The sequence below is a fragment of the Acipenser ruthenus genome, chromosome 3 (assembly GCF_902713425.1).
Source record: "Acipenser ruthenus chromosome 3, fAciRut3.2 maternal haplotype, whole genome shotgun sequence".
NCBI classification, from domain to species: Eukaryota; Metazoa; Chordata; class Actinopteri; order Acipenseriformes; family Acipenseridae; genus Acipenser; species Acipenser ruthenus.
The window spans coordinates 12,142,528-12,155,747 of NC_081191.1; the positions used below are offsets into that span (position 1 = coordinate 12,142,528).

The window sequence follows — 13,220 nt, forward strand, 5'->3', positions numbered from 1 at the left end:
AGTTACAGGCAGCAGGGACAGCGTAGGTGGTTGAGGGTGGTGTAAATGTGAAGAATTGTGACAGCTGTAAGATAAAGCTAATATTAACTTTAATAAGGGTGCAAGTTGGATCAGTTGGGCTGACAATGTAATTGCTATAATTTCAGTTGAGTCAATTTCTACTAAAGTTATCATTCTATCTTAAAATAGTGTTTTCTGAAACAGGTAAAATAAGATAGCTTGCTAGCTGCTAAGAAATAAATAATAAGCTATCAGCCTGCTAAGTGCTATCAGTGCTTTGTGAAACTGGCTCCTAGTCTTTTGTTTTACTGGTTACCAATTTACCTCAAAATGCTTTGGTTGTTAGTTTTTTAATGTTTAGTGTTTGAGAAACATGTTATCCAGACAGTATACAGTATACTTGGCAATATACAAACCACTAAAGCTAACCTTAATTAACCCCGAAGACAATGGCTTTACCGTCTCGTAAAGCCCGCCTCCTGTCGTTAAATTTAACAGAACGAGAAGGGACTTTTTTTTTTTTTTTTTACTTTTGTTTGCTATGCTAAATTTAAATATATAGATTGAAAATATAGGAAAGCGAGGAAACAGACTTAGGGCTCTATGTATCATTGATTTTTCTTTCATATCTTGACTTTTTATAGGTTTTTGTAACTTCGTAGACCTACCTGTGATGTATTAAAATCATTTTCACTCTCTCTGTTCATATGTGAAACTCCCTGTTTAAACGTTTCCAGGCTTTTAGTTACTTTAAAATAATGCACCTTCAAATCTAAAATAAACCAAAACAATATATTTATTAATAGTCAATTTTGTTTTCTTTTCTTTTATATGTTAAGGTGCTTTATTAATGAAGGGAAGCACGGAAACAAATCATTGCAGAGTTCTTTAATTAAACACAAACTGAAATCTTTTCTTCTCAGTAATTTATTATGTAGTGCATAGACAACTGAAATACACTGAAAAGAATTTACTTGCGTAGCCTGCTGTATGTACTGTACTTTTTTCCTTTACACAACTAAAATATACACTCGGGCTAGGTTTTGAGATGTGTGTTTTATATAGATATATATATATATATATATATATATATATAATGTTAATGTTTTCATACTAACTTTTGTACTTGATAACATTAATTTAAAAATCCAGTTGATGCGTTTGATGTGTGACTAATTTGAAGATATTAATATGTTTCAATATTAACTAAATTGAGTTACTAATCAAATTGATTAATCTTGCTACATAGTTGGTTTATTAAAATGTTTGGGTATACTGTTAATTGATTGATTACTGCCTTATTATTATTATTATTATTATTTATTTCTTAGCTGACGCCCTTATCCAGGGCGACTTACAATTGTTACAAGATATCTTTACCAGAGATTAGGGACCTCATGTTGACCAATCAGGTAAAAGGTAAACTGCATCAATCGAACACAATACAGTACTTCTACTAGCATGGTCATCACACAATTTAAATATTACAGGTTTATATATCTATGGGTTATATAGTGAAATAATTCCATAAATATATACTGTTGTGGACTTTCATACACTCTGCTACCTCCACCCTCTTCTCCTCACTCACCTCCTCCCTCGACTCCCTCTGTCCCCTCCCCATCCCTGGCTCTCCTCTGCGCTCCGCTCGGCAAGAATCACACTGCGATCTTCTGAAAAGAAATGGAAGAGAACCAAACTCCCTGCTGCCCTAGACCTTTACCGCACTCTCCTCTCCTCCTTCTCCTCTACTCTCTCCTCTGCTAAATGTGCTTATTTCCAATCTGTAATCCAAGCCTCCACTAACAACCCACGTAAACTATTCTCTACCTTCTCCTCCCTCCTAAACCCTCCCCCCCTCCTCCTCCCTCCTCTATCTCCCCTGATGACTTTGCCTCCTTCTTCTCTTCTAAAATCTCAGATATCCGCAAACTCTTTAACACCTCTCCCTCCCCCGCACCCCCTCCCGCTCCAACTCCTACACCCACTGCAACCCCTACTAACTCACCCTCCTTCTCCACCTTCTTGCCCCTCTCAGACTCTGACCTCTCCTCCCTGCTCCAGGGTCACAAACCCACCACGTGTGCCTTGGACCCCCTCCCCACTCACCTCTTTCAAGTTGCTGCTCCTGCTCTACTCCCCTTCATCTCCTCCCTCCTCAACACCTCTCTACTTTCTGGTATCTTCCCCTCTGCCTTCAAAAAAGCCTCGATCACTCCCCTCCTCAAAAAACCTACCCTCAACCCCACCTCCCTCCAGAGCTACCGTCCTGTCTCCCTCCTACCCTTCCTCTCCAAAACCCTCGAGCGGACTGTACACCGCCAGCTCTCTGCTTTCCTGTCCAACCACTCTCTGCTTGACCCTCTCTAATCTGGCTTCCGCTCTGCTCACTCTACTGAAACCGCCCTCCTGTCTGTCACCAACTCACTTAAATGTGCCCGAGCTGCCTGTCTCTCCTCTGTCCTAATTCTCCTCGACCTCTCTGCTGCCTTTGACACTGTTGATCACTCTATTCTAATATCATCTCTTGCTGACCTGGGGATCTCTGGCACTGCTCTGGCCTGGTTCTCCTCCTACCTCTCCAACCGCACTTACCAGGTAACCTGGCTCTGCTGCCCGCCTGGTGTTCTCTCTGCCTCGCTTCGCCCACGCTACTCCACTACTCCGCTCGCTCCACTGGCTCCCGATCACCGCTCGCATCCAGTTCAAGACTCTTGTACTAGCCTACAGATGCCTTGACCAGTCTGCACCCAGCTACCTCCAGACCCTCATCTCTCCCTACACCCCCACTCGAACTCTCCGCTCCGCCTGCACTAGAAGACTAGCCCTACCACCGCTACGCTCCCCTGCCTCCAAAGCCCGCTCCTTCTCCACCCTTGCTCCGCAGTGGTGGAATGACCTTCCTACAGATGTCAGGACTGCCCAGTCCCTGACCACATTCCGGCGTCTCCTTAAGACCCACCTCTTCAAAGAGCACCTGTAGAACTCCTCTGTTTGTATCCTGGGACACTATCACCCTTCATGTAAATGTGCTTTATTTTGCTCTTATCAGCCCCCTATTTTACTGCATTTAATCCTGTACTTCAGAATACTGTAATCTGCCAAGTTTTTAACCTGTAGTACTTTGTATTTAATCACATCCTGATGTAACTATCACTATTTAATCATATCCTGATGTAACTATCACTATTACCTGCTGTATTATTGAATTGTGGTTTGTCAAACTTGTACTTTGCTTGAACAAAAGTTATTGTATTTCTTGCTCTTATTGTATTACTTGTATTGTAACGCTTGAAATGTTTTTGCTTACGATTTTAAGTCGCCCTGGATAAGGGCGTCTGCTAAGAAATAGTAATAATAATAATATCTAGGTCTCTTACTGCAGAAAACGTGTATATTTATTTTGAAAAAAAATATGCATACATGCCAACAGCCCCTATATGGTCGGGACAGTGCCGATTTCCTGGCAAATGTCCCGCGTCCCGATGCATAGGAAGAATGTCCTGATAGTTGCACATAGAAAAAAATTAATTTATTCTGCACAGTAGAGTTAGTGAAAACCACATGCTGTGCTCTTCATGCGTCATGTCATTAGTAGCGAATACTGTTTCAACTAATTTATCTTACGACTCATTCATTAAAAATGAACTGTGAGGTATAAAATGAAACTGACCAACACAGGTATTGCAGATCACCATGGCTAAAAATCAGCGGACACGTTATTATTATTATTATTATTATTATTATTATTATTTATTTCTTAGCAGACGCCCTTATCCAGGGCGACTTACAATCGTAAGCAAATATATTTCAAGTGTTACAGGACAAGTAATAATACAATAAGAGCAAGATAAATACAATGACTTTTGTTCAAGCAAGTACAAGTGTGACAGTCAATAATACAGCAGATAACAGTGACAATGATAGTTACATCAGGATATGATTAACTACAAAATACTACAGATTAAACACTTGGCAAATTACAGTACTCTGAAGTACAGGATTAAATACAGTAAAATAGGGGGCAGATAAGAGCAAATAAAGCGCATTTAGGGAAGGTTGAAAGTGTCCCAGGAGAAAAACAGAGGAGTTCTACAGGTGCTGTCTGAAGAGGTGAGTCTTAAGGAGGCGCCGGAATGTGGTCAGGGACTGGGCGGTCCTGACATCTGTAGGAAGGTCATTCCACCACTGCGGAGCGAGGGTGGAGAAGGAGCGGGCTCTGGAGGCAGGGGAGCGTAGAGGAGGTAGAGCCAGTCTTCTAGTGCAGGCAAAGCAGAGAGGTCGAGTGGGGGTGTAGGGAGAGATGAGGGTCTGGAGGTAGCTGGGTGCAGTCTGGTCAAGGCATCTGTAGGCTAGTACAAGAGTCTTGAACTGGATGCGAGCGGTGATCGGGAGCCAGTGGAGCGAGCGGAGTAGTGGAGTTGCGTGGGAGAAGCGAGGCAGAGAGAACACCAGGCGGGCAGCGGAGTTCTGGATGAGCTGGAGTGGACGGGTGGCGGACGCAGGGAGGCCAGCCAGGAGGGAGTTGCAGTAGTCTAGGCGGGAGAGTACCAAGGCCTGGACCAGGAGCTGGGTTGCGTAGTTGGTGAGGAAGGGTCGGATTCTTCGGATGTTGCTCAGGAAGAATCGGCAAGTGCGTGCCAGAGTGGAGATGTGCTGGGAATAAGAGAGGCAGGGGTCCAGGGTGACTCCGAGGTTCTTAGCAGAGGAAGAGGGAGAGAGTGTGGTAGATTCCAGAGGAACAGAGATAGAGAGATCAGAGGAGGGGGAGGAGGGGGAGGGAAAGAAAAGGAGGTCAGATTTAGAGAGGTTGAGTTTGAGGTGATGCGAGTGCATCCAGGAGGAAATAGCAGACAGACAGGTAGAGAGTCAGAGGTGGGGAAGGAGAGGAAAATTTGAGCATCATCAGCATAGAAATGGTATGAGAAACCATAGGATGCGATGAGGGGGCCCAGGGAGCGGGTGTAGAGAGAGAACAGGAGAGGACCCAAGACTGACCCTTGGGGGACTCCAGTTAAGAGAGGGTGAGGTGTGGAGGTTGCTCCACGCCAGGTTACCTGGTAAGTGCGGTTGGAGAGGTAGGAGGAGAACCAGGCCAGAGCAGTGCCAGAGATCCCCAGGTCAGCGAGAGATGATAGTAGAATAGAGTGATCAACAGTGTCAAAGGCAGCAGAGAGGTCGAGGAGAATTAGGACAGAGGAGAGACAGGCAGCTCGGGCAGACTTAAGTGAGTTGGTGACAGACAGGAGGGCGGTTTCAGTGGAGTGAGCAGAGCGGAAGCCAGATTGGAGAGGGTCTAGCAGAGAGTGGTTGGACAGGAAAGCAGAGAGCTGGCAGTGTACAGTCCGCTCGAGGGTTTTGGAGAGGAAGGGTAGGAGGGAGACAGGACGGTAGCTCTGGAGGGAGGTGGGGTCGAGGGTAGGTTTTTTGAGGAGGGGAGTGATGGAGGCTTTTTTGAAGGCAGAGGGAAAGAGACCAGAAAGTAGAGAGGTGTTGAGAAGGGAGGAGATGAAGGGAAGTAGAGCAGGAGCAGCAGCTTGAAAGAGGTGAGTGGGGAGGGGGTCCAAGGCACACGTGGAGCAGGGAGGAGAGGTCAGAGTCTGAGAGGGGTGAGAAGGTGGAAAAGGATGGTGAGTTAGTAGGGGATGCAGTGGGTGGAGGGGTTGGAGCGGGAGGGGGTGCGGGGGAGGGAGAGGTGTTAAAGAGTTTGCGGATATCTGAGATTTTAGAAGAGAAGAAGGAGGCAAAGTCATCAGGGGAGATAGAGGAGGAGGGGGGGAGGGTTTAGGAGGGAGGAGAAGGTAGAGAATAGTTTACGTGGGTTGGGAGATATATATATATATATATATATATATATATCTCCCAGGACGACGGACAGCTGCTGAGGAAGCATTCAACACCATGCTTGGGCAAATACGGGTAGTGGGCACTTAAAGCAGATACTGATGAAATGGACTGAAGTGCATTGGTTCATTCCCAAAATTGCCACTGCCTGCTGTATCCTGCACAAACTCTTGTCAACAACAAAATGAGGTGTTCCCGTCTGTGAGACAGATGGGAAAGGTTACCAGTGTTGCCAAGTCTCAAGAGAAAAAAAGCAGCACTGCCTTTCAGAACAAGCCCCAAAACAAGCACAACCCATGTTAGAGTATTGTTGTTTGTTTATTTAGAGACTACTAGTATGGGTGTTTATGCAAATTTTAACCCGCAACTCTCAAAAAACAAGCCCAATCCCGCTTATTATAAGCAAACTTGGCAACTGTGAAGGTTACCTCAGCTGTCAGTTTCAGTTGGACAGTAGCGATCTGAGGAGCCTCGTGCTCTCAGAGATTCTGTCCTTTCTTTTAAGTTGTGTTGGATTTACTGTTGTGTTAAATATTAATGCAAACAAATAAAACACAGCCAATACGTTCATTTTCAATTTTATTTGGTCAGTTCTGAGATGGCATCAAAAACTTGTTGGATGTTGTTGCGCTGTTTTGGGCGATCGAGTTCACCAACTATATTTATTAACGTGGAGGGCAGACACGAGTTGTCTTTGGACATAGCTGGGATCAAAAAAAGGACGGGAATTAAGTTACATTTAAGCAGCTCGCTTGCTCTTCGTGTTTAATTTTAGCGTAGGTTTTACAAATAGGGTATTCTCAAACAGCTGCTTTAATACTATAACAAGGGCATAACGCAGTTCATGGTAAGTGGTTTTATACAGAACTGTAAACCCACAAGAGATACAACATGATAGTCCAGACGCAGCAAAAAACAATAATAAAAAAAGCCGCCCATATTATCATTAAGGTGAACTACACCACTGCTAACCATAAAAACTTTCAGGTAGTCTTTATACTTGCACTTCCTGGGTCATTTAAACCTGCTGTTTTGGGGGCAGGCATCTCTTGTTGTATTTATGGAATTAGTGATGGTAATAAGGAAGATAATAAATCACCACAGGCCGAAAGCACCAGCAGGATTAATATAGCTATCAAAATAAATTCATACCTTTTACCCATTTTGCACTTCTATTCACTATAAAAGTCTCATATATGCAGTTTTGATAGAAACACATGGTATAGCAAGCATGTTCATTTTAAAACATGACAAGTACTACACTGATAAGGAATTTATCAGGTTGCTTGGTTTGCCTTCCAGGAAGTCTGTTGCTGACCTTTATTTCACCTCAGCTGTGTCTTCTGGGTCAAAGCATCTGACTGAAAAGCATGTCTGACATTGAGGACAACTTGAAGGTGAAATAACAAACAAAAAATCTAGGTAAACTATGAAAACAATGCCTGCAAATTGAAGTTTCTTTAACTCTCGTGCAGTACCAGCTAAAATACACGTTTGCTTAAAAAAAAAAAAAAAAAAAAAAAAAAAAAAGTTACTTTCAAAACTTCACATTTGAGACCTACTGTACAGTGCCGTGAAAAAGTATTTGCTCCATCTGATTTTCTGCATTTTTGCATATTTTTGACACTGAATGTTATCAGATCTTCAACCAAAACCTAATATTAGATAAAAGGGACCCTGAGTGAACAAATAACACAAAAATGTGATACATATTTCATTTATTTATTAAAGAAAGTTATGCAACACCCAGTGCCCCCGTGTGAAAAAGTAATCGCCCCCTTAGACTCTAACTGGTTACGCCACCTTTAGCAGCAATAACTGCAACCAAACAATTCCTGTACTTCTTGAGTCTCTCACAGCTCTGTGGAGGAATTTTGGCCCACTCCTCCATGCAGAACTGCTTCAACTCAGTGACATTTGTGGGTTTTCGAGCATGAACTGCTCGTTTCAGGTCCTGCCACAACATCTCAATGGGGTTTAGGTCTGGACTTTGACTAGGCCATTCCAAAACTTTAAATGTTTTGTTCTTCAACCATTCTGATGTAGACTTGCTTGTGTGTTTTGGATCATTGTCTTGCTGCGCTTCAGCTTCAGCTTACGGACGGATGGCCTGACATTCTCCTGTAGAATTCTCTGATACAGAGCAGAATTCATAGTTCAATGATGGCAAGGCGTCCAGGTCCTGATGCAGCAAAGCATCCTCAAACCATGACACTACCACCACCATGCTTGACTGTTGGTATGAGGTTCTTACTGTGGAATGCAGTGTTTGGTTTTCGCCAGACATAACGGGGCCCATGTCAGCCAAAAAGTTCCACTTTTGACTCATCTGTCCATAGAACATTGTTCCAGAACTCTTGAGGATCATCCAGGTGCTTTTTAGCAAACTTGAGACGAGCATTCACGTTCTTCTTAGGTTTCCGCCTTGCTACTCTGCCATGAATCCCATTTTTGCCCAGTGTCTTTCTGATGGTGGAGTCATGAACACTAACCTTAGCCGAGGCGAGAGAGGCCTGCAGATCCCTGGATGTTGTTCTAGGGTTCTTTGTGACTTCCTGGATGATTTTACGCCTTGCTCTTGGAGAGATTTTGGTAGGATGGCCACTCCTGGGAAGATTCACTACTGTCCCAAACTTTCTCCATTTGGACAATATGGCTCTGACTGTGGTTCGGTGGAGCCTCAGAGTCTTAGAAATGGCTTTGTAACCCTTTCCAGATTGATAGGCATCAACAACTTTTTTCCGGAGGTCTTCAGGAATTTCTTTTGTTCGTGGCATGATGTGCCTCTAGAATCTGTGTGCTGACAACTTCACTCTGACGGTAAGGGCCAAAGTTAGTCAGATTTATATTGGGCAGGGCTGGCCCAAATCAGGCCTGGTTGTTAACCAGAGTACTCAAACAGCTGACCCTAATTATCAGACAGGGGGCAAATACTTTTTCACGGCACTGTATATAGTGAATGGCAGGGTTTGGAATATTTTGAAAACATTTTGTAAGCCACAATCACTTTAAAGAGTGTTGGAATTAAAACCAGTTTAACAACACAATTAATCATAATATAGAAAAGTAACATTGCTAAATTAAGTTGCATGATGATTTATGTCTGAAAATAATGTTTGTGCCAATGTTCTGTTTTGTGCGTGTGTTACGCTTTACTTGCTTTTATCTCATCAGATAATCATTATTATAGAAATAATACCTTACACTGAGATTATGGGTCCTATTCATAAAGCTTTAACTAATGAGTTATGTCAAATACATTTTATACTTCATATTCATTAAACTGATCGAGTCAGTTTTATTTTTAAGAACATTTCATGAAAATGTGCTTTTTAATTGACTTTTTTGTATTGTCTATTCATACTGCTGGGGGAAAGTAGTTTTATTGGTAATTCACTTGCTGGTGAAGACTGAACAACAAGCACTATCTTGCCACTACAACTCCAAACAGAGTTATTGGATACCAGCAGTGTGGAGTAGTGGTTAGGCCTTTGAACTCTTGACCGGAGGGTCGTGGGTTCAATCCCTGGTGGGGGACACTGCTGCTGTACCCTTCAGCAAGGTACTTTACCTAGATTGATCCAGTAAAAACCCAACTGTATAAATGGGTAATTGTATGTAAAAAATAATGTAGTTGTATGTAAAAAACACAGGTAAAGGCAATCTATGCAAGAGAGCTCAGAAGTTACAAGCAGGCTTTAAAAAAAAAACACAACTGTAGATGCTCTGGGCAACAGAATTGCACTCGGAGTTTGCAGTTTACTGTTGTATCCCTTGAATGAATGTGCTTAGTTTATCAGATGAGAATATCTTTTAAAACATTTAGTTTTATTCTCCACCGTTTGTTTGTTTTTGTTTTACATGCCCATGAATCTTCATTTCTTAACACAGTGTGATTTACATTTTCCATATTTGTGAAAGCAGCAGTGTAACCCGTGCAGTTTACTGCCTGTCTCAAAAGCCTGCTTAGATGATGGAAAGTCTTCAGTTAGAATTCTCGCCACAATCATGACACAAGTGGAAAGACTGCATTTTATTTAGGCCTTTGAGCTTCTCTAATAGCTTGTGTGCTTATTGTAGTTCAGTCCGTGTCCCACTCCACTTCAGAGGGTTTACAATTGAAGGGTATTCATATGCTGTAAAACAGACCTGGGCACTGTTTTAGTGGTACTAACTGTAACTATTGTGGCTTTATTTATTTATTTGTATTTGTTTGGTGTTAGGGGACAGGAACTGCTCTCTGCCATAGACATACTGTATGTAATGTAGCTTGATCAGCCATGGTGTCTTTAAATTAGTAAGTGGCAGCGCCATCTAGTGCACAGCACAGAAAAAAACAAAAAAAACAGACTAAAAGGAAACTTGATTGAAACTCGAAAAAAGAATGTTTATTGATTATTTCTTACAAGCATTGCTTTTGTGTGTAGGTTTAGTATAAATCAAATTCCTGACCTGTACTTGATGTTTTTTTTTTTTTTTTTTTTTAAAGCGCTGGCACAAATATTTGAATATTCGAACAAAAAGTGTTTGAAATGCAATGCAAAAATGTTCATATTTGTTCATATAATAGAATTTATAAAAGACCATATCAAAATGACCGTATTTCAAACATGGAAAAAAAAACCCAGTTGGTCTTAACACTAGTATTTTTAGCTCTGTGCTTATATAGGGCAGCAGTGTGGAGTAGTGGTTAGGGCTCTGGACTCTTGACCGGAGGGTTGTGGGTTCAATCCCCAGTTGGGGGACACTGCTGTTGTACCCTTGAGCAAGGTACTTTACCTAGATTGCTCCAGTAAAAACCCAACTGTATAAATGGGTAATTGTATGTAAAAAAAATAATGTGATATTTGTATAATGTGATATCTTGTAACAATTGTAAGTCGCTCTGGATAAGGGCGTCTGCTAATAAATAATAATAATAATAATAATAATAATAATAATAATAATAATATATTATAAATATTATAAAAACTGGTCATGAGTAATATGTCAGAAAATGATTGTGGCTGATATAAAATCACTGTTGCCTAATTTCTATACACTTTGCTTGCTTGTTTAGGATATGATGTTCCAGCTGCTGCAGGGTCTGGATTTCCTTCACTCCCACCGAGTCGTTCACCGGGATCTCAAGCCTCAGAACATCCTTGTCACTGGCAGCGGTCAGATCAAACTGGCTGACTTTGGCTTGGCAAGAATCTACAGCTTTCAGATGGCACTTACCTCAGTGGTGAGTAGGTGGAAGGTTTCAGTGGATGCATTTGTTGCAGTGTTTCATATGTACTTTAGAGAATGGTCCTCTTTTTTCTGCTCTGCTCATGTTGATGAAATCCCTGTTTCCTCTGTTTTTTAGTGTGTGGTACAATGAAAAAGTCCATGAGAACTTAATGGTGACACCCTTTATCTAGAGCTTAGGCAGATTCTGATGCAAAGTCTTTAGTTCTTATTTTGTGATTTCTGTATCAGATGTTCATTGGTGCAGATTTGTTGTCCATTGGTTCGTTAGAGGTTACAGTATATGGTTAATATGTTTGTACAGCCTGGACTACAGTCTGTTTATGCATATGGTGGCTCCTTTCTTCTGTATGACATGTCCTAAAGCTTAGATGATGTGCTGCTGTTACTTTATTGTAAATTTTGGCTATCAATGTCTTTCTTATGTTTGTGGCTCCAGTGATTACCTCAAACAGATTGTGAAAACCTGTGGTCATAAGATGAAAGTCACAAACCAAAAGCACATTGCTATATGCCCGGTTTCTGATTCCATTGACATTAAAACAGAATACAATTCAATTGATTTTAAATAGGTTCTTGCTTGTGAAGCACAGCTTGTAGATCTGTTAGAAAGACGTTTTCCTAGAGTCCTATTGTTAATTAAACTATTAGGAAAACATCTGTACTGTACAGTGTGAGGTGGATTAGAGTTAAAACTGTCAAACAACTTACTCTTGATACAAAATAATTAGGGTGGGGTGGGGTGGGGTGGGGGGGGGGGGCAACACACATAAATGATATGCCCGCTTAGTCTCCCTTTGTGTGTTTCACCTACTTGAAAGTGAGTTAATGTAGTTTTGGGTAGCTGGAATGTGGGCAAGTTTTAAATGATAACTGGTGGTAGTGGGGGTGATCACTGTATGGACTTTGTATTGTAGCACCTATTTCCTTGGTATAACCGCATGTTACTAGATAAGTTAGAAGAATCTATTTTAAGTATTTAAAAAGCTCCTGCTCTCACATTCTTTCATGACAAAGGGGCTGTTTATAAAGGACAAAAAGCTTTGCTAGAGGGCCTTCCTCTGAAAACCTGATCTCTTTCTCACTTGCTTGAATCGGGAAGACTTGGGATATCAAAGCAAAAGCTCCGTGCGGAAAAAGCTTTCGCTTCTGTCCTCCACGTGGAGCGCAGGATGCGCTCTATAGCCTGTAGATCGCAGGTTCGAATCCAGGCTATATCATTGCCGACCATAACCGGGGGTTCCTAGGGGGCGGTGCACAATTGACAGAGCGCCGCCCGGGTAGGGAGGGCTTAGGTCGGCAGGGCAATCCATGGTTCACCGTGCACCAGCGACGCCTGTGGCTGATAAGGTGCCTGCGGGTCTGCAGTGGAGCCATTCATATCTGTGTTGTCCTCCGTCACTATAGGTCTGGTGGCTTCGCTGTGGATCCACAGTGCGAAAAATGACAGATTGGCAGGAACACGTTTTGGAGGATGTGTGTTTAATCCTCCGTTTCCCGAGTCGCCGGGGGGGTTGCAGCGGTGAACCGGGATAAAAATAATATGGGCATTCCAAATTGGGGAGAAAACCGGGGTAAAAACCATTGGCTACGACTAAATGTAAAAAAAAAAAAATATATATATATATATATATATATATATATATATATATATATATATATATATATATATATATATATATATATATATACAACAAAAGAGGTAAGTCGTAACATTGTCTATTCAGGGAGCTATTTGTGTATTTTAAAAAGCTAATAAGAGAGAAAAAAACATACAATCTAAACATCTTGGAGGATTGAAATGAGTCAAGCGGCAACTGTCTCTGGCCACCCTACTCATCTTGCCTTGCTCAAATGGGAGTGTCACTTATCATTTTTCTACACATGATTGAATTATGTCCCATGAAGAATAAACTAAAACTAACAAATTAATGCAGAAATTATTTTTCAATGTGAAAATGAAAATTGAAACTAGAAACTGTTTGTGAACAATATCTGTCTCATGCAGTCCCCAAACCATGGTCTGCTGTGTACAATCCCTGTTGAGCATGTGTCCTTTCAATTGCAGACTAGGCAGACATGGTGCTTAAAGTGTTTGTAGTTAACAAAATAATTTCATAAATACTACCTGTTGTGTACTTCCA

At 41.7% G+C, this 13,220-nt stretch overlaps 1 protein-coding gene across 7 annotated transcripts in view; it reads left to right on the forward strand.

Annotated features, from left to right (window-relative positions):
- The window catches only part of cdk6 (cyclin dependent kinase 6), a 94,328-nt gene that overhangs the window by 24,955 nt on the left and 56,153 nt on the right, over nucleotides 1-13,220 (forward strand). For all 7 annotated transcript variants that reach the window (XM_059012427.1, XM_059012423.1, XM_059012413.1 and 4 more), the window contains exon 4: nucleotides 10,904-11,071. In XM_059012427.1, coding sequence (XP_058868410.1) covers nucleotides 10,904-11,071 — 168 coding nt within the window. The remainder of the gene's footprint in view (nucleotides 1-10,903; nucleotides 11,072-13,220) is intronic.